Source organism: Orussus abietinus, unplaced genomic scaffold, assembly GCF_000612105.2.
Source record: "Orussus abietinus isolate OABI.00-Male unplaced genomic scaffold, Oabi_2.0 scaffold37, whole genome shotgun sequence".
NCBI classification, from domain to species: Eukaryota; Metazoa; Arthropoda; class Insecta; order Hymenoptera; family Orussidae; genus Orussus; species Orussus abietinus.
The window spans coordinates 898190-920318 of record NW_019394759.1 but is presented as its reverse complement, the minus strand read 5'-3'; the positions used below and the strand labels follow the sequence as shown (position 1 = coordinate 920318).

The following is a 22129-nucleotide window of genomic DNA, read 5'->3' as shown; positions in this document are numbered from 1 at the left end:
CAACATTTTTAATATATATATTTAATTTATAACCGCAAACTTTGGTTACCGGATAACTCGTCACTTTTCTTCGCCGTTTTTCCTCCGATAGAGAAATTTATCCATTCTTTGCCCATTGTCATTCTGAAGGAAAAAATACGCGATTTTTTTTTCCGCACTCTGTACATATATATTTTTTATTTTCTTCGGTTTATTTGTTTATCGGATGTGGATGTATCGATCAGGTTGAGGGCTTTTTTGCGACACGTTGACGTTATACTGGTTAACTTTTGCGGCCTTCGCATTGACACCACCGTGTATACGATAAAGTAGATGCTAAGTTGTTCAGTCGTTAGGCTGGCATAAATTCCATATCTCTTTGCGTTGTAAATCACCAATACTTGCTGAGACGACAAAAGTGATCATTCATGAATATGCAGCGATGCGTCATTGATTTTGACGGAAGCCTCGACTATCATTGACGACTATTGTTACTATTGTTCGAGTAGAAGGTCTCGGAACGAGAACGAAGCGAAGCGCCGAAACCGAGGACGTTAAGGCTAAGACTAAGTCTTTTGATAAGATTTCGAGAGAGATACCAGCCGTGCTGTAAATGGAAGAACAATTTACGAGGCGGAATCGCATTCCTGGAGATCGGCGCCTTTTTGCCCTCGACAATGCGAGGATGACTGCATATGAAAGAGACGTATGTGGTCTGACTAGATACAGGGACTTATCTACTGACACGATATCTGAACGAGTCCTCCCCGTCTGACTCATAATGGACTATCGAATTAATTATAAATAATATGATATTCTCGAGTCTAGAGGGCCAGGAATGATATTCCCTGTTTCCAGGAATGTAGAGGCCGCTTGGGGAAATTAAATCGAATTTCCAGCAATCACTCGGACGACGTTAAAATCGAAATTGATATTTATCTTACTTATTTACTGTTACGATATCTGAACGAGTCCTCCCCGTCTGACTCATAATGGACTATCGAATTAATTATAAATAATATGATATTCTCGAGTCTAGAGTGCCAGGAATGTAGAGGCCGCTTGGGGAAATTAAATCGAATTTCCAGCAATCACTCGGACGACGTTAAAATCGAAATTGATATTTACCTAACTTATTTACTGACACGATATCTGAACAAGTCCTCCCCGCCTGACTCATAATGGACTGTCGAATTAATTATAAATAATATGATATTCTCGAGTCTAGAGTGCCAGGAATGATATTCCCTGTTTCCAGGAATGTCGAGGCCGCTTGGGGAAATTAAATCGAATTTCCAGCAATCACTCGGACGACGTTAAAATCGAAATTGATATTTACCTCGGCGGAATAAACACTCGAAATTCAAGGGTTTTTCTAATTAATTCGACATATTTACCGTGGAAGCGCGGGATGGGAATTGACGTTAAAGTTAATATTTATTTTTCGAGATCAACGGAATTTAAAGTTTATTTGTCGTTTTTAACGTCGGGATGTTTTAATTGAGAATGCGAGTCGCGATAAAAAGAATAATGGGATCGCGTGGCGGACCTTGGAGGCGAATCTACTTAATCGGGATTTTTGCGAACGATCGTGATAAGTGCCCGTGTGTGGTCTGCCTAAACATCGGGCATATCTACTGGAACCGCGTCTCCTTTGCTGACGATTCTGAAACTCGAACTCGCATCATTTCCAAGGCGAAGGGGATTTTCTCCCAACACCTGCGTTTACACCTTAAGACGTTCTACCGAAACCAGTATCTTCTGGTTTAGGCCAGTTCGAACCGACTGCGTTCAGACGAGCGCGGTTCGGAATCGACGGCGATTTTCTCTCTTCCCGACTCCCCGAGTTGGCAAGAATTAAAAAAAAAAAATTGTATTTCCATAACTATCTCCTTTTTCAACTTATCCAACCCGCGCCCGATAACGGCATCGGGATAAGAGCTTTTCGCAATCGTGGGGATTTTCCCCTCTTCCTTTTCTAACTTCAAACATAAAACCCGAAAAAATCCCTAAGGGCCACCTAGGGGGGGGATGATCTCGTCCTAACCTCAAACTTGGGAATAAGTCACTGAAAATGATCGAAACTCACTCTTCGAATTGAAGGTTTAAAAATTCGGACTCTCAAAATTCAAGCTCTAGAAATTCAGGAACTTAAGGTGGTGGGAAAGTGGCGTCAAAGAGGTTTTGTTTATAAAACTTTTCTCCCAGCTCGATTTACCGAATAGTTTGAAACTTTACAACGCGAATGGGGAGACTGTAAGGAAGGTCCTGAAACTCGCAAAATTTCAATTCTTTTCAAATTTGCTTATAGGTATTTTAAAAATAGTTGATTAGAAATGAAATTTCGCTAGTTTCAGGACCTACCTTAGGGTCTCCATATCCATGTTTTAAAGTATGAAACGATTTGAGACACCCAGTTCGTAAATAAGTTTTATGAACGATTGAGCTTTCGGATGCCACTTTCACATCCCCTTAATCTTATTCTTCTCTGTCTCTTAATCTTTTAGATAGGAAATAGGGGGAGGGAAATATTTGAAAGATCCAAAACGTGCTCGAGTCCGATGTCGATCTTTACGATGCGACTCTGATAGGCACCGATCTTCGGGTCTTTCCGCGGAATGCGAGAGACCTGGGCGGAGCCTTCTTATCACGACCGGCACGGTCGCTGCTCTACGCGTAACACACGCACTCATTGCTGGACGGAGTAAACAGTCGCTTTGCGTTCGTCGACGCGAGTAGTCGCTGTAACGAGTAGTGCGCGTACGCGGCGAGGACGCACGACATGGCGTCTTGACTTTTACCCTAGTCGGTCTCAGGGCAAAATTTACGCCGACCTCGTCTACGACCTCCAATTCCGAAGAAGATCTCGACATGATCCCTTCAGATATTAAGTATGCGTTTTTACCACTCGTCTCCCCTCCAGATATCCCAGTCGAGGGGGTATTGTTATTAGAAATCCTACTAGATAATAGAGTTGCATGTTGTACCCTGAGAAAAAAAAAAATCTCGAACCAAAGAAATATTTGTTTAATTTATAGAAACGTTATTTTACTGGAATAAATTGCATGGAACTATTCTTGGAAATTATAACAATTTATTTGGGCTTATTTCAGTCGAGTGATCATTTAAATAATTAGAGTTGCATGTTGTACCGTGAGAAAAAAAAAATCTCATCGAACCAAAGAAATATTTTTTTAACTTGTAGAAACGTTATTTCACTGGAATAAATTGCGATACATTGCATGGAACTGTTCTTGGAAATTATGACAATTTATTTGGGCTTATTTCAGTCGAGTGATCATTTAAATAATTAGAGTTGCATGTTGTACCCCGAGAAGAAAAAATCTCTGAACCAAAGAAATATTTGTTTAATTTATAGAAACGTTATTTCACTGGAATAAATTGCGATACATTGCGTGGAACTGTTCTTGGAAATTATGACAATTTATTTGGGCTTATTTCAGTCGAGTGATCATTTAAATAATTAGAGCGAGTTGACGAAAGATTTCTTTGGATCAGTGAACTCTTTTCTCTCAATGGGGATAAGATTGAGAGGTTGTCGCACGACGTCGAGAGAATATTTTTAGACGGAAACGTCGTTTTAGATCAGCTGGATATAGTTGGGGATGCGAAGGACCTTTTATGGTGAATATTTTTACTCCTCGTTTTTCGGGGCACTGTATTCAAGAACTCCATTTTTATGCCGGATTGTGGATGATCGAAGAGCATGTCGGTTGATGGAAGTGATGGATGATGTGAACGTCCACTCGGAGTGGATGCTGCGACCCTGGGGGATGTCTTCGGGCTTTGTGAGATTTTTCTTGGAGGAATTAGCCCGTTTCTTGGACGAGGACTTTAGGGGGCATGGAACTCTGGAGAGGCGAACGCCATTTCGGGTCTATTTGGGGAGTGGAAGGTATTTTTAAAAAGGGTCCCTGGGGACTCTGACTCGTGGTTGAATAAAAAAAATGCGTAATCGAGGGGAAAATTACGGGTCAATGGGATTTAATACGCTGGGGGAATAAATTTCACGCTAAAGGTCTCTGAATGGACCTCAGCAGCTAAACGTCACTTCAAGTTTATAAAAAAATTAATGGAAATTATCTTCTTTTTTTATTTCACGGAATTACTGTTGACGAGTTTAATTCCAGGCGTTCATTCTACTCGATCCACGTAAATGTGATTTTTTTTTCCTATTCTTCTAGAATTTCGAGGTCAATCCAAATCACCTCAGGTATCATTTGAAAAAAGTGGGCCGACATTGTTCATCGACTTACTGTAATTTAAAAAAGTGTATATGAATCTGGGCGGCTGTTTATTGGGAAATGAATGAAATTTTGAATAATTGTATTCTCGTGGGCGCAATTTAAAATTTAATCGCGGATATTATCTCGTGACTCGTGTCTGAAAAATAAGTTATCGGCTGGAAAAGTGATGAAGACAAGACGTCACGTGGCGAGATTAGGACTTTGGCCTGTCAGGGACCTGGGACGATGTACTCGGGTAAATAGAGTCGGAATAGGTCCGGCAATTGATTACGGCTTATCAGTCGACCTCGATGAGTAAGGGGCTCGCGGAATTTATTCCAGAATTCCGTCATCTCGAAGTGCCGTTTTCGAAAACCGGGAACTGGGTCGGATCGGTTCTTCAACTCCTGGACCATTTCATGGAGCATCGAGCCCAGAACTTCATTTCATGGATTGATGCGTCTAAATTAGGCTCGCGAGAACGACACAGAAAATTCTCATCCCGCGAGATTAATCGCGAGAAAAATTTCTGCCACCCCTCGTGTCACACCACCGGAAATATCTAGATTATTTCTAATTTTTAATATTTTCCAAAGGTGGGATTTACTCCCCGAGAGAATTAACGAACCCCGAAGGTTTCTCGAAAATTTCTCGATTTTTCGACCTTTCGTAGGAATTTTCGCCTCCGGAATTTCGACTGTTTTTTTTTTTTTCTTGTTCTTCTGCAGCCGATTTTAATTCCAAGTTTTTTCCCAATTTCCGTACGATTTTCGGGGGGGAATTCCGGGCGACCGGATGCGCAAATAAAAATGAAATTCCGGGGTGGAGTGGAAACGAAAAGCCGGTGTGGATCCTCGCCTCGGTTTGCGGATTCTACGGCGGGTCGTGCGGTGCCAACGCTGTTGGGAAAAGTTTGACATGACTCGAATTTCCCACGCGTCAATTACGGATCGGGAAACCGTGGGTTAAACGGCGGGGAATTCTTGGTCCTCGGTTTTCCGGATTCGACTCGGATGGAGCCGCGGTGGAGGTCATTAACGAGCCACCGACAGTGGCAAATGAATAGGTCCTTGTAATGCTTTTTACCGACCTGCATGAACGGCACTCGTTAACGCGGCCCGAAGAATTGTCGTTGTCGTAAACGAGCACTTTGCCAAACCGACTTCGACTCTTGCTCCGTGACCTGTGACCTCGCGCCATCGGAACGGTGCCAACGATGTCGGGTTAACGTTCCGAGGCAGGCTCGATTGCCTTTTTTTTTTTTTATTTTTACAACTTGATTTCTGACGACAGGAATCCAATTTTTCTTCAGACCCTACATTAAAAATGTCTCCTGTAAATGTCAATTTTTTATTACGCAGAATGTCGAGATAAATTCAGGAAGTAATCCTCAAGGGAGTTAAAACGGATTTTAATTGTGATGTCAATTTTGTTTTACGCAGAATGTCGAGATAAATTCAGGAAATAATCCTCAAGGGAGTTAAAACGGATTTTAATTGTGATAATTATCGCAGACTGTGCATTGTTGTCAATGATGTTGGGTTAACGTTCCGAGGCAGGCTCGATTGCTTTTTTTTTTATTTTTACAACTTGATTTCTGACGACAGGAATCCAATTTTTCTTCAGACCCTACATTAAAAATCTCTCCTGTAAATGTCAATTTTTTATTACTCAGAATGTCGAGATAAATTCAGGAAATAATCCTCAGGGGAGTTAAAACGAATTTTTATTATGATAATTATCGCAGACTGTGCATTGTTGTCAACGATGTCGGGTTAACGTTCCGAGGCAGGCTCTATTGCTTTTTTCTTTATTTTTACAACTTTACAACATACATACATACATTTTTACAATTTTTACAACTACATTAAAAATCTCTCCTGTAAATGTCAATTTTGTATTACTCAGAATGTCGAGATAAATTCAGGAAGTAATCCTCAAGGGAGTTAAAACGGATTTTAATTGTGATAATTATCGCATGATGTCGGGTTAACGTTCCGAGGCAGGCTCGATTGCTTTTTTTTATTTTTACAACTTTACAACATACATACATACATTTTTACAACTACATTAAAAATGTCTCCTCTTAATGTCAATTTTGTATTACTCCGAATGTCGAGATAAATTCAGGAAGTAATTTTCAAGGGAGTTAAAACGGATTTCAATTGTGATAATTATCGGAGACTGTGCATTGTTGTCAATGATGTCGGGTTAACGTTCCAAGGCAGGCTCAATTGGGCCTTTTTTCGCGGGCTAATATCGTCTGATAGGAATCCATTGTTTCCTGATAGATGGACCCCGTTGCACGCGTTAAAAGTGTCTCATCTTTGCAGACCTTCAGCGGCGATCATCATTATGCGCGCAACGCGATGGGGACGCATTAATTTCCCTCTCTTCGTAGCCTATGAAATTACGTGAGTGGCGTTTGTTGTCCCTTGCATAGAAAAATGTCGAGCACCTACTACATACCGAGTATGCGTATACATACGCGTCTTGCGAAATCCTGAAAAGCGAGCGGTCGAGACGCACCTGTCGAAAGTAAACCGAGGGTAATTAATATCCCAGAAATAATTGACACGGCTGAACTAATTTACACTGTGGAACGTCAAAGGACACCTTCGTAGTCAAGTAAGAATTTTCGGGAAGACAATTGGGGGCTTTTAAATATTTTTACGAGTATTTTTTCAGATGCGCCTCGGCGTCGTTTACCTTGCGAGTGCGATCACTCCTGCAGGTGCATAAATAATAATTCTCGGAATGTTTATGCAATGGATATTGCCGAAGCCTTGTGGAAGGAGATTGTCTCTCTCGTGGAGTATGCGAAGGAGCGGTTTTCCAGGATAACGTCATCCACGAAGAACTGGTTTCCTGAATAAATCCTCTCTCGGGGAATTGCGGCCATGAAAAATTGTTTTCGATCGGCGCCTTTCTTCTTCTTTTTTTTCTTCTCCCCCTCTCCCTTTTTTAATCTGCTTTGCTCGCCACCGTCCGTGAGTTGCAAAAATTATTTTCCCTTTTTTCTGGTCGGTCTCTTTGTACGCCTTGTGTCGACGTTAAGTGTACATTAATCTTTGAAATGATTTGTCGAAGAGGCGCAACGAAAGTGGGAGGACTCGAGAAGTTGACGTGATAAAATTCCGCGGTGACGAGATATTTTATAATTTTACGATTATTTAATAGTTATACTTAAATGGGGGAGGTGAGGAGTAGACGATTGCCGTGATAACACCTAATCGGGGAGGGAAATGCTCTTCAGGGTGGTTTCCCTCAATTTTTCCTCTTTCATGGTATTTCATTCCAGCGAAAATATCTCCGATTTTCCATTTACATACTTTGTAGAATTTATTCAATTTATATGATTTTTCAAATTCATCCAGGCGAATTTTAACGGCGTTTATTTGGATTTTCAGAAGGTGGGAGGATTAGTGAACGGAATTTTTATTTCTAGAGTTTTAGTACACCGTTCGTATATTGCAGCTCTTTAATGGCGACTCTCCTTGGTCTGAATTTATTCCACTAATTAATTATAAATTTGTTAATTGTAAATAAAATAAAAAAAAAATAACCAGAAGCTCCCTAGGGTCTCCTGCGTTGCTACGGAGAGATTAAACATCCCTTTGCCGATCAGGATCCCATTAGAGCATCTCGATAATGAGCAAACGGGCGAAATTGGAAGTGGAGCGGAGAAAATGCCGAGATTTTGGAAAATCTCCGGGCAGAATTTATGCAAAGGAAAGGCTTATCTCCGCCTAGGAAAATTTTCCCTGAAGAGGATTTCCCCTCGACATCTCGCGAGTAAGGCGAGGGTGGGTGTCCTTTTCTTATGAAATACGTTGACCGCTTTTCGACTCCGAAAGTCGATTTATTATCCCGGCGGGAGGTCGACCTCTCGCCCCGATTCGCCTCAAGACGATGTCAGGGGATCGATATATCGATCGGCTCTCGAGAGCTTATCCCGGCTCTCGTCAGCCTCCCTCCGCGTAGGGGATGCTTCGTTGTCGACTTTTTCCCTCTCTTTCTTTTTTCCTCCGTCACTTTTCGTTTCCTCTCCTCTATTAAGACATCTCCATCCCTCACCCAATATTCCCCGATCATTCACACCTCCCTTAAATATCGAGATATTAATTTTAAAATTTTAATAAGAAATATCTTTCTACCTTTTCTCATAAGTAATTCTCCTTATTTAAAAAATCCAATTTCGCGGATTTTTTGTTTTTGGAAAAAATCCAATTTAGCGGATTTTATGTTTTTGGAAAAAATCAAATTTAGCGGAATTTTTGTTATTAAAAAAAATCCAGTTTAGCTTAACTCTCCCGAATTATCTCGAGATATCGGATGCTGGACGCTTTCTTGTCTTGGATGACCCTCGAATCGTCTTGACCGAGATGTTGGCCCATTAATAAGTGACCGGTCTTCTACTATTAAACGATTACCCTTCCTATGTGAGTGGCTGTTCATTACGTAAAAGCCGCGCACAGGAACGCAGGTAATCGCGCCGGGTAATTATCCACTTGACAGGACATAATCGCCGGTCGTTCGATCGTGACATAAGACCTTGACATTCAGCGGGGCATCTGGTAGCACCGGGGAAAGGTCGGATGGAAGCCGCCATTTAATGACCCCCTCGATGTCGCGTACTTCCGACATGTCTGTGGCATTGGACAATTGTAAAAAAAAAATCCGATCCACCCTGAGAGAAAAAAAAATTTGTTGGGTTTTAAAAAAACATGCGACAAAATCCTGCGATGGAATTCGTCCAAAGAAGTGTCGGATCGAGGGAAGGGAATTCGTTGAAATTAATAATACTCATTTTTCTCCTCGAGGAAATAATTGTTTCCTGCAATTATTTATGATTCGGGCTTAAAAAAAAATCCGATCCACCCTGTGAAAAAAAAATTGATCGGCTATAAAAAAACATGCGACAAAATCCTGCGATGGAATTCGTCCAAAGAAATGTCGGATCGAGGGAAGGGAATTCGTTGAAATTAATAATACTCATTTTTCTCCTCGAGGAAATAATTGTTTCCTGCAATTATTTATGATTCGGACAACGATATATGTAGGTGTCGAGTAATATTTTTTTTTTCTCAGGGGAGGAGGCAACTGATCGCCTTGTGGGAATTATCCACTGCCTCGAGGTGTTACTTAGGAAGTGACGGATTACCTCTCGACAAAAGATGTCCAATAGAAACGGGGTTAATGGTCCATGGGATGTTTTTGTCTCTTGACATAGAGATTTGATCGAGGACTCGGGTCGCGTGACATGTTACTCGAATCTTGGAGGGGATTTTCTCAGGAGGCCGAAAACTGGCGCGAAAATCAGGAAGGAGATTTTATTCTCCAAGCAGCAGGAAACTCACGGATTAATGGACGTCGCGACGTGACGTCTGACTTCCGACTGACTGATTCTACTTAAAGCGAGTGCTCGTGATCTCGCGACGCCGACTTTGACTTGGAGATTCGGGGCCTTCCTCTTAATCTTCGCATTTCCGGTTCTCGTGTCCATTTCCTGACTCCGAAGGAAACGTGGCGAAATTTTTTATTTTTTTTTCCAAAGGGAAAAAAAAATTCAAAGGAAGGGTTTGCTAGACCCACGGTGGAGGTAGATTGTCCGTCGTGATCCCGAGGTGTTCCACTTCGCTTTTAACTCTGCACATTCATAATTGACATTTAATAATTCTACAAGACTTTTGAAAGGAATTTATTGAAGAAGAAAAAAAATTAAGGGTTTGCCGTATTTATTGAAGAAAAAAAAAATGTCTGGTATGACAACGAGGTTTTCCACTTTGCTCTTAACGAGACGCGATTCGCGATACGATCGTCTTTTAGGCCAGACGATTGAAATCTTCCGCTTTATCGAGCCGATCTACCTCCTTGGCCTTCAAGCAACGTGATAACGAGAGAATCACTGACGTCTCACGCTCCGTACTCGCGTAGAAATAGTGGAACACGTGGCCGGAAAAAGTCGGCGTGACAGGTGCATCCCCAACAAAGCTGCGCCGCCAGAAGGTGCGACCCTGATTGCAGATGTCAGACATCCAAGTTTATGTACACAACGGTCTTGCTGGCGATCACGTGTACTGCACATGCAAATCGCGACGCGACATTTGGTACAATTTTGGCGACTGATGTTATTCCCACTTCCTCGGAGTGGAATTAAAGTTGGGGAAGTCGCTAAGATGAAATGTCAGATGGGACTTTTACAAGGCGACTTGAGGTTGCAAGGAATCATTCGTGGATCTTATTGACGGATAAAAATCCCGACGCGACATTTTATGCCATTATGGCGACCGATTTAATTCCCCACTTCCTGAGAGTGGAATTAATGTTGGGGAAGTCGCTAAGATGAAATGTCAGATGGGATTTCTGCAAGGCGACTTGAGGTTGCAAGGGACCATTGGATCGCAAGGGACCATTCGTGGATCTCATTGACAGATAAAAATCCCGACGCGACATTTTATGCCATTATGGCGACCGATTTAATTCCCCACTTCCTGAGAGTGGAATTAAAGTTGGGAAAGTCGCAAAGATGAAATGTCAGATGGGACTTTTACAAGGCGTCTCGAGGTTGCAAGGGACCATTGGATCGCAAGGGACCATTCATGGGTCTCATTCATGGGGAGCCGCTCGGCTGGCGGTAATTGTGGTCTAGAGTGGTGCACGCGATGTCAATGGGGTTGCATTACCTTCCGGGGGTGGCGGCGACCTCGAGGAAATTGTACCTCGTTCGATGACCGACACCGGAGGCGAAATATCGAGGGGAAGGATGGAATCGAGGAAGCGGAGTCTTCTGACGGGGGCGCCACGTGGCACTTGCAATCTTTCAATTCATCTCTCGAGCCCGCCGCGAGGAAGTGCAATTATGGAGCCGCGTGGATGCGAAAGGGCGCCCACGCGGCCTTAATCGCCCTCGAATTGAATCGAGGAATTAAGAGACGCCGAATCTAGGGCTCGATCTTTCAGACAAGTCCGTAGAGACGAGACCGACCCATTTTCCTGACATTCGGAAGGAACTATTAGACGTTCTCGACAATCCGCGATAATTCCTGATTCTCATTATTCGGGAATCTCGGAGTAGTCGTCTCAAACCTGCACTTAGCAAGTACTCCGGGACGAGTGGAGTAATTGCCGCACTTGCGGCGCCTCGTACCTCGTGACGTCACGTGAGCCGAATTCCGGAAAAACGAGCCAGCGAGTCCTTGAAAGGAAACGCTAGGATAACAACCATAAGTCGGCCCCATTCATCTCGATAGGTGCCGATGTCGTTATTCTAATTACAAGGCGGCAAGCCCGTTTCCGCACTAATCATCTCAACTGCGTCTAAACTGCGTCGTAAACGCACGTTTCAATGAAACTGCTCCCGTCCATTATTAACCGAAATACCTCCACATTGGCTAAACTTCGAAAAATTAATATCAGGATTTAATGGTAATTATTACTACCGAACATGAAATTCGGTTCGCTCCTCCGCAATTAATTTCTGCGATTGACCAAATTTATTTTAGGGGTTGAATTTTTTTCTTTTCTGCACCCAGCCACATTTATTGGCGATCGAGAGGGATTAATATCGATTAATGTGCGTTCTTATCGAGGATATTTCTATTTTCAGACCGTGGATGCAGGCGGGGGTGGCAGGCGGGGGTGGCCCCGGCCACGTGGGCCCGGGGGGTGGAACAGGTGACGACGAGGCGCCGAAGGACCCTGGAGTCAGGATCACCCACCAGTCCTATACCGAGAAGGACTTCGAGGGTGAGAATTTCACTCTTATCGACTCTTATCAACCCCGTCATCCCTTGATCGGCGTCGGCCGGATTGTCGTCGGTGATTACGGCGCGTCCACCCTACGGCTTCCGCGTGTCACCACGGGGACCCACCCACGCCGCGGTGCTTCAAAAATCGTTAGCGGCAGTTGCAGCTGTAACTGCAACTACTAGACCGGTGACAAGCTGACCCCGTGACCTGTAATCGGCGCCCCTGGTCACTTCTAATCGGCACAACCATAATCACCGAGAATGAATTAATATTTGTGCCCATAATTATGAAAGTGGTCTAAGTCAAAATTGAAAAAAAAATGAGTTTATCAGTTATTTCACGCTACATTATTTCTAACTAAATTAATTCAATGTAATTTCGAAACAAAAAATATATGACTTAGACCACTTTCATAATTATGGGCACATTTGATTTGATACATTACTTAACGAGTCAATTATTCGATCAATCAATTTCTGACCTGACAGGTCGCAATTCCGGATTTTTTGTGTTCTACCTAATTAATGCAGATTAGGGGTGCACTGCTGATCGGTGCACCTGAAATCACCGGGGGTTAGTGGATTAATAAATTATTGAATTAATCGAAATGTCAATCCCTGACCTATCCACAGGTCGGGGTCCTCGCGTTACGTTTTCACCCACACTCTCGATTTGTGGCACAATGGAAGGTTTATATCGTTCATTGATTGGGTATTTTCCGTTAGCTACACGTTTAACCTAGATTCGTTCACCTTCGTGTATCGCGTCGAGTCTATTTCTGCGGCGGGGAAATATGTATGTCTCTATGTGACGGCCGGCCATTCTCCGGGTGACCGGGAAAGGGGCGGTGGAATCAATTTTAAGAACCTGGGAAAAGACTCCCGTCCACCTGCTATCTTCCGGTCGGAGAAGTCATGAAAATTGGATGGCCGGCCACCGATAAATCTGGGACGTTTTCCAGGTCACAGGGCACACACCGTTTACGTCGGCGTCCATCTTCCCGGAGAGCGTAGACACCGACGTCACCACAAGCACCACCACTCAAGGCAGGCCGGAATCAATGGCAAGGAAGAAAATGACACCGAGAGACCCAGTAAGTGCATCGCGACTTGCAACTCTCCCTGACGCCCTTAAGGTGACGCGAAAGTGACGGCCGAGGGGTCAGTCGGTTGGAGAACTTTTTTCCCGAGCCATTTCCGTCGTTTCCAAAATTCACCACGTGGACGTGGACGCTCTAAAGAACGGCCTGTCTCCCGTGCGTTTTTTTTTTCTCTCATAAATATTCTTAATTATAATTTATTAATTATAATTTCTTGTAAAATATTCAGTCTCATGGGTGTCGAGACCTTCCTTAGGGTATTCATATTCAGATGGTAGAATCTCGAAATTTTCTATTAACTCTGGGTGGAGAAAAGTGTCATGTAGACTCTTGGGACGCCACTTTGGGGTCGCCTTAAGTTCTTCGCCCGTTTCGCCCTCTACGGAGAACGGGGAGGTGCGTTTCTTCGGCGACTTCGACGTAAGGGAGCTTCGATGTCCCTCTCCCGTGTTTTGGAGGCAATCAAGAGAAAGATGCAGAGGAAATGGATGCACTTGGGGTTCGATTACGTCGCCGTAATGTAACCACCCATATATGGCAGTCGGCCAATCACTTGTCGAGACCCTTAACCACTTCTCGACTATTCTACGACGATCCACCTACATTCCTGAAATCACGGGCCGATTGTTATCGAAACATATCGGCCCCATTCCGACACGATCGATACCGATCGATTGGGTCGCTGTTGAACCATTTTCCTCCTAGATCCGCCGTCAGCTTCCTATCTGAAATGACGGAATGATGTCAAGATGGCGCCGAGCCGATAATTCCAGATTCGATCGATACACGCGCGACGAGTAGCCTTATCTAACTCGATCGAGAAAATTCGAGATTGAATTCCCCCCGGACTCGGAGAGTTTAAGTCCTTATCCGAGGAGCACTCGGAAATCAGCCTTCCGTAATAAATCGCCATTGATTTAATGTACAATAAAAAGTACAATTAGTAAGTGAGGTCCAAAGATTTCTAACGATTTTCCGTGATTTCTAGGGATTTTTCAGGGATTTTCAGTGACTTCTTTCTACTTCCTACGTTTAAGGTGATGCGAAAGTGGCGGGTCAAAGAGGTCTCGTTTGTGAAGCTTCCCTTAAGACATGGTGTACCGAATTCTACGAAACTTTCCAACGTGAATATGGAGGCTATAAGGAAAGTCTAGAAACCCTTAAAATTTAAATCTGTCAAAAATTTCTTTATGGATAATTTTCAATTTCTGATAATAATTGAAATTCCTTATAGCCTCCATATTCACGTTGTAAAGTTTGAAACGATTCGGTACGTCGAGTTTCATGAACGATTGACTTTTACATCCCCTTAAACCAGTTTCGTCGTCGACTCCAGAATAATTTCGAGGTTATACTTAATTTTAGTGATTCTAACGAAGTCCAGGCCTTAAAATGCATGATTTCGCGAGCGAGTATCCCTTCGTCCTTGTCCAACGTGGTCGTTCTCATTGATCTTGCAGGACAATTGATGATGCCTCTGCGGGGTCGTCTTGCTAGCATCTGCGACCCTGACGGCGAGATGATATGTAAGCTTTCTTCATCCACGCACACACACGAGCACTTGTGACGGTTTAAAACTATTCACCGGGGTTGGCGGAAACCCAGGAACGTTTCTACACCCCTTTTCTCTCCATAGACCTTGCCCTGTATGTTCCTCCGCCATGCACCCTGAATGTTTTCCGTTTCTTAGTGGACTTTACTCTGGATGTTGTCAACTTCTCATCGAGCCAACCCTGGACAAGACGAGAGGAGTCACTTTTACATACACTTTTGGGAACCACCCCACACAGTAGTCACCTTAAGGCGACCTGAAAGCGGCGACAAGGTCTCGTTTACGAAACTTCTCCGGACTGAATGCACCGAATCGTTTGAAACTTTAGAACGTGATTATCGAGGCGATAAGAAAGGTCCCGACACCCGTGAAAATTCAATTCTTTAAAAATCTGTTCATAAATATTTAAAAGGAATTTTTTTTTAACTCAAATCTCATGAGCGTCGACCTCAATATTCACGTTGTAAGGTTTAGAGGGAATCGGTACACCCAGGGGAAATGGCTTCATGGACGATTGACTTCTTAGATGCCACTTTGACATCCTCTTAATTGTCACTGTGCATGATTTTTTATTTTTTTTTTTTATTTAGCGGCTTTGCCATTGGGCAGTTCTTTTCTCGGGGGCCAAGATGGCCGCCGAGTAGCGCGCGTTCAGGTTCGTGGCTTGGCACCCTCGACCAGAGGTTGCGGCTGTTTTACTCGTCGTTTATTCGACCCTCCTTCGTTTTCTTTCCCTTCGATGTCCTCTTTGTCGACCTAGCCAGGAGATTCGCTTGCGGACACCCGGACACAAGATGGCGCATGCACCCGGCCAGGGTTCTGGGCGTTTTCGTTCTCCCCTTTTCCTTTATTCGCTATCTCGTCTCCTCCGTTATTTCTAGACGTTATCTTGCAACATTTGTTTCCGCTTTTTATTTACAGTCACCCCACCGGCCCAGAGGGTGCAGTTCATCCTCGGGGAGGAGGTCGGGGACGACGCCCACGAGTCGCATCCGCTCTTCTCCGAGATGGAGGAACTCGTCAGGGACGGAGACGAGATGGAATGGAAGGAAACCGCCAGGTAGGTTTTATTTTATTTTTATTTTTTGAGTACCTCCCGCAGAAGGATAGGGAGATTCTGCAGGGAGAAACGGTGGGTTCTTAAGGTGAAGTGAAACACGTCGAGAAACTTGATCAACGTCGATAAAGAAGATTTTTCTAAATGCCTACGTTGCCGACGTTCGTTTTTATATTGACAGCTGGGTCGAATTATATTGGGTATTGTACCAAATGGCATATTCCACCTGTCGTTTTCGTACAATAATTATAAAGAAATCGAAGTAAAACTCCAGAAATCCTCTGAATTCATGCCTTCTGGGGCCCTAATTGACTGCGGAGGGACCCCTTGCGCCATCTGTGATTTCCAGGCCAATTAAATTTTCACTCCGAGACCTCGTATTCCCATTGTTTTAGCAAAGAAGCGCATACAACACTTGTTTTGCCTTTATCCCGTTCAAATGCGAGTTTATCGATTACCAGAGTGTTCTAAATTCTCGTAAAATTGTCCTGACCCTTTCGATTCTCATATCAGAGCCTTCGATAATTGTATATCGATCGAAATATGATAGCTCGACGCCATTTTGGTTCTGGTCTGGACTGAGTTAAAAAATTTTCTTGAAAAATCCAAATTTTCAATGTGTCAGGACAATTCTTAGATGATCAGGAGTGACGTGTCAAGGTTTCGGACAGTTTGGTCAAATACCCTTAAAAAAAAGTGTTGTATTCGAATCGACTGATTTGAAGGATGTTTCACTTCACCTTAAGGAGGCCTCGAGATTCTGACTTCCTCTTCCAGATGGATCAAATTCGAGGAGGACGTCGAAGAGGGCGGAAACAGGTGGAGCAAACCTCATGTAGCGACGCTCTCCTTGCATTCCCTTTTCGAGTTAAGGAGTCTCCTGCTGAATGGCACCGTCATGTTGGACATGGAGGCCAGCAGTCTGGAACAAGTCGCGGATCTTGTCCTGGACAACATGATCAACAAGGCTGTCTTGCCGCTGGACGCGAGGGAGAAGGTGAGGAGCCCCAAAAGGAAGAATTTGTTTCCCTGGATATTAATTCCTCTCGCCTGAATATTATTATTTTTTTAATAGTTAATTCCTCGATATTAATTCCGGAGTAACTCGTATCCCCTCCAGGTGAAGGAGGCCCTTCTGGTGAGACATCGACACCAACACGAGAGGCGCAAGGAGAACAACATGTCCAGGCTTCCGATCATCAGGTCTCTCGCGGAGATCGGCAGAAATCACTCGTCCTCCAAGAGTAAGTCTCACCTTTGCCCTCGATTCTCGATTGAACGTAACAAAAATCTGAGAACAGGGATCTCTAAACTGGCAGCATCCGAGAGAGGCACCGTAAGATCCCGAATTTCTGCCGGAAATGTCTAAAAGCGATCATCGTCGCCGATCGTGCTTTTTCAAGATGGCCGCCGACCCGCTCTAGACTCCTTCCCTCTGCTCCATTATTTTATATTAATTTATTACGACGAGATGATGCCCTCGGAAGAGTCACGATCTCACCGCGATCGACTCTTCGATCCTTTGATTTGATTTTAATTTATGTTCGATTGATTTGGCTTTACTTTAAGTTAATTTAAGTTGCATTAATTCGATTACTTTCTGTTATATGTTATTCCTGGTTTCCAATTTCTAAGAGGGTGGCCCGACGCGAATTTTCAGATTCTGACTGTACCTGTGGTATGCAAGGGTTGTTCACGTCAGATTTGCAGGAGCGTCGCGACGCCGGGCAGGCGTATGCCCCTGCAGGGGCGACGGTGGCTCGCAGCACGAGCTGCCCCAACCCGAACACGGCTCTACTCTCGAAAGAGGCGAAAGACCTCAAAGGACCTTACCTTCTGGTTCCAGGTACTTTCTAGGCCAGTCGCTGAAAGCCGCTCGAAAATGTCCACGGAGCTTCTGGGAAGCTTTTCCGAAAGCGCCTCGGGGACGCCTCTCAGGCCCTTTTCCTCCCCCTTGGGGGGTGGGACCGATATCTCGCTAACTAACCTTACTTTCCCGACCAGCTACTCTAACATTTAGCGATTTAACCTCCGATTAACCTCCCTGGGAAAAATTTCTACGACCTCTGAAAAAAAAAAAAAAAGACTCTCTCGGCTCTCTCGGGACGCACCCAATTTTTCCCGATTTCTTCTTTTCTTTTTGGTCAGCTGAGTTCGGCATCCCCCACGTAGTAGGATTCACCACGTGGTTCGCGATGTGCCCCCTCAAAGGTTAGATCGATTGATTTAATTTCATTGGATTTTCTTATCACTCGATTCGAGCCTTTCTCGAATCTCTCCTCCTCCAGTTTGCTGTTCTCTCTTTGTGATATTTTTCTCGCCTCGGACTTTTTCTCTGAGTAATTGTCGACCTCGGTGCATCTGTATGTCTCGAAGTTTACGTGTCATCGACTCTGCATATTCATATTTCATTCATCAGTGGGGCAGATTTTTATCGATCACGTGTCAAGAATTTTTCCCCGGTGACTTTGTTAATTAAGTACCTGCACGAGTTTGTTGGACATGTCTCGGACATCTCATGTTAATTCCGTTCCCGTAGCAGGGGATCGTTGGCGGTGGAGATTAAATCCGCAAGAATCGGTCTTGATTCAGTGAACGATATCTAATCTACGGAATTGCGAGCCGGGATTGATTCACACGAATCGACGCCGATATATCTGTGCGATCCGTCGATAGCTCGCGTCATCGATTCATCGATCTGCCGATAGGAAACTGGATCATCCGGGGGCCATCCTCTCTTCGTCCACTCATCGACGACTTAATCAATTTTTTATCACAGCATGATCGTCTCTCCGCCCGCTGTTATCTGTATTTCTCTTTCTCCTCATTTTTATTCTTTCGCTGCACTGTAAAAGGCCCAGGAAAATTGTACAGCTTCCTGAAATCTTCCCGATATTAAATACCTGCACCCCCTGAATGCACGATTTTCTTCGATTAATATTTAATAATTACCTCCCTAATCAGGTGCGAAAAAAATCATGCGACGGAATCTACTAACTATTGCATATAGATTCACTGGAAAAAGTACTTATTCTCTCTGAATTCCCTCACTTCGGGAATTCCGAGCACTGTCAGTGTTCGATTTAACCGAGGCTTTTACAGTGTGCGCACGTTAACATTTAATTAATATTTATTTCGTTGTTTTTGATGTACCTCATGCGGTCGTATGTGTCGGTGTACTTCTCGGCGAGGACCTCCGATTCTTCGATTTTCGGATTTCGACTTCCGCCCCCCTGGCTTTGTACCTTTCGAGCTCTCGTACCTTTTTGCACTCTTTGCTCGGGAGAAGGCCTCCTTGTTTATAGAGACAATACCCCTGGTGTGTTTCGTGATTTATAGTGGAAGAGTCGAATTCCGCGCCGGCGATCGCCGGGGCGAATCAAGCCAGTGCTGCTGGGCTGAACGTGGGTGGCCGGTTCCTTACTATTCCCGGGAGTTTCGGTAAAAGGCTTATTCAATAACCGGAAATAACGTTTGGCAAGAAGCTTCCTCCCTTTCGAGCTTCCCGAGCGACCTGTACGATGGGAGAAGAGAAATCCACCCTAACCGAGGAAACATGTTTTCCAGGGGTACCAAAGAAATCTATAAACTCAAAAAATCATCATAATTTATTAAGATGAAGTGAAACACGTCGAGGAACTTGATCGACGTCGATAAAGAAGATTTTTCTAAATGCCTACGTTGCAGACGTTGGTTTTTATATTGACAGCTGTTTCGAACTATATTGGGTATTGTACCAAATGGCCTACTCCACCTGTCGTTTTCGTACAATAATTATTAAGAAATCGAAGTAAAACTCCAGAAATCCTCTGGATTCATGCTTTCTGGGGCCCTAATTGACTGCAGAGGGACCCCCTGCGCCATCTGTGATTTCCAGGTCAATTAAATTTTCACTCCGAGACCTCGTATTACCATCGTTTTAGCATAGAAGCGCATACAACACTTTTTTTGCCCTTATCCCGTTCAAATGCGAGTTTATCGATTACCAGAGTGTTCTAAATTCTCGTAAAATTGTCCTGACCCTTTCGATTCTCATATCAAAGCCTTCGATAATTGTACATTGATCGAAATATGAGAGCTCGCCGCCACTTTGGTTCTGGTCTGGGCTGAGTTAAAAGATTTTATTAAAAAATCCAAATAATGAACGTGTCAGGACAATTCTTAGATGATCTGAAGTGACGTGTCAAAGTTTCGGACAGTTTGGTCTAATACCCTTAAAAAAAAGTGTTGTTTTCGAATCGACTGATTTGAAGGGTGTTTCACTTCACCTTAAGAACTGCTGCATCCAATTTATTCATTTTTATCCCAGTCAAATAATTATTCTCTGGATTAATAAAACATTTCCTTGGTTCGGTGAGATTTTCTTCTCAGTGTAGAACACCTGTAGTTCCTCCTTGCCTCACCTGTAGAATCCCTCGCCTGGTGTGCCGATCTTCTGGACTTCGATGCACCTGTATGACAATGTACTCCAGGGTAAAAATTTAATGTAAAAGAAATTTACGGAGCTAATTGGATATTAAACATTTCTCCATAAAACGAGAGGCATGCTTTCCGCGCTCTCGGGTAGTCGTTATCGATATCGATGATTAATCAATCATCCCTGGTAAATGTATTTTCTGTTGACCCGCACTCAATGCAATTGCAGCTTGAGTTGGAATTATTCCTTCTAGTTATTTCCATTCCTCGAAATTAGTAAAAATTCATATCAACTTTTCGTGGTAATTAATTTCCTGCTTCGTGGATTTTTTGTTTTCTCTTCTTTATGGTCGTGTTTATTGAAACAGAGGGAAGTTTTGCATTCGAGGTCCAGAAATTCCCCTGCAGGTGCGGCCAGAATTTCGGGGACTCGCTAGGAGCGAGATTTTCCAGCTTTTTGGCCGCAGCTGTGAAAAAAGCGCTGCATGTTTGCGCTTTTCCAGCTTGTCTATTAATTAGAGGTCGTGCAGTAGGCAGTAAGCTAGATTTTTTGCAGGCCAAGAGCCAGGGACGAACGGGATGGATCGGAGTCCCAGCAGCGTCTCCATCAGCAGGAATCACAGCTCTTCCGGCCTGGAAAATGGCGACGCCAATCACAAGGTGATGCCTCGATTAAAAAAAGAAAAAAGAAGGGAAAAAGTCATGTCAAGAAATCCCGGAAAACTTGAATTGCTCCTTACGAACTGTTCCACCCGTTCTCCGGGATCTTCTTCCTGACCTTCATTCCTGAGGAGGGGTTTCCCGAAAAGCTCCACCAGGACTCGAGGACTTTAACGACCCTCCTAACACTTCCTCTGCTCTTCAGGGTAATACGCACTTCATGCGAAAGATCCCTCAGGGGGCAGAGGCCAGCAACATCCTCGTCGGCGAGGTCGACTTCCTGGACAAGCCTTTGTCTGCCTTTATTCGCCTGAGCCAGGCTTGCATAATGGGCGACTTGACGGAAGTTCCGGTTCCTACGAGATTCCTCTTCGTCCTTCTGGGGCCAAGGGTAAGGACTGAGAGATCTCGATCTTCGAATTGTCCTCTCGGAAAGATCGATCCAAGGTTTGGGTGGAGGAGCCAAAACGACTTCTAAAACTAGATCCTCGATTCCAGGGCGGAATCGCGGGCTTCCACGAGATCGGCAGGGCAATGGCGACCCTGATGTCGGACGAGGTCTTCCATGACGTCGCTTATAAAGCGAAGAACAGGAACCATCTTTTAGCGGGCGTTGACGAATTCTTGGACGCCGTCACTGTTTTACCTCCAGGGGAATGGGACCCTACCATCAGGATAGAACCCCCGGCTGCAATCCCGTCTCAGGTGAGAACACACATTTGCAGTTCCATATCCTTCCTATTTCTTTTTTTTCTTTTACCTGGACCTGAAGCCCATGGAAAATTAATTTGGTAATAGGTACCAAGAGACGTGAAAGAAAAATACACCTAAGGGAATTTATTTAATGCACTTCCGGTCGCAGGACACCAGGAAAAGGCCGAAGGAGGAGAAACCTAAGGAGGACGTGGACGAGGAAGCCGACGAGCAGAAGCAGAGAGAGGAGTCCGGTCTCTCCAGGACTGGAAGACTCTTCGGGGGTCTTGTCAACGATATCAAGAGGAAGGCGCCATTTTATTGGTCCGATTTCAAGGACGCCCTCGCCCTGCAATGCGTGGCCTCCTTTATTTTCTTGTACTTCGCCTGCCTTTCGCCGATCATCACCTTTGGGGGTCTCCTCAGCGAGGCTACGGGGAAGAACATGGCCGCCATGGAGTCCCTCGTCTCGGGATTCGTCTGTGGGATCGGTTATGGATTTTTCTCCGGACAGCCATTGACCATCCTCGGGTCCACGGGGCCCGTTTTGGTCTTCGAGACGATCGTCTTCGAGTTCTGCAAGTAAGGGGTCCACCTATTCGAGGGAAATTCAGACCCACACGCGGTGAGCATTTTTATAGGTAGATGCTTCCTATTGATGGGTTTTATCCACC

At 44.2% G+C, this 22129-nt stretch overlaps 1 protein-coding gene across 3 annotated transcripts in view; it reads left to right on the top strand.

The window, feature by feature from the left end:
• Positions 1–2710: 2710 nt before the first annotated feature.
• The window catches only part of LOC105696320 (electrogenic sodium bicarbonate cotransporter 1), a 28085-nt gene continuing 8666 nt past the window's right edge, over positions 2711–22129 (top strand). For 2 of the 3 annotated variants that reach the window (XR_001103710.1, XM_012418712.1), the window contains exons 1-11: positions 2711–2870; positions 11836–11975; positions 12940–13071; positions 15551–15689; positions 16464–16683; positions 16807–16930; positions 17347–17532; positions 20659–20762; positions 20968–21153; positions 21261–21467; positions 21625–22037. Coding sequence is in view for 2 of the 3 variants with exons in the window: in XM_012418712.1 (XP_012274135.1) it covers positions 2851–2870; positions 11836–11975; positions 12940–13071; positions 15551–15689; positions 16464–16683; positions 16807–16930; positions 17347–17532; positions 20659–20762; positions 20968–21153; positions 21261–21467; positions 21625–22037 (1871 nt within the window). In the remaining variant the exon portion in view is untranslated. Of the gene's footprint in view, positions 2871–11835; positions 11976–12939; positions 13072–15550; positions 15690–16463; positions 16684–16806; positions 16931–17346; positions 17533–19025; positions 19128–20658; positions 20763–20967; positions 21154–21260; positions 21468–21624; positions 22038–22129 lie in introns of all 3 variants that reach the window. The other variant, XM_023433189.1, reaches the window with a different exon arrangement.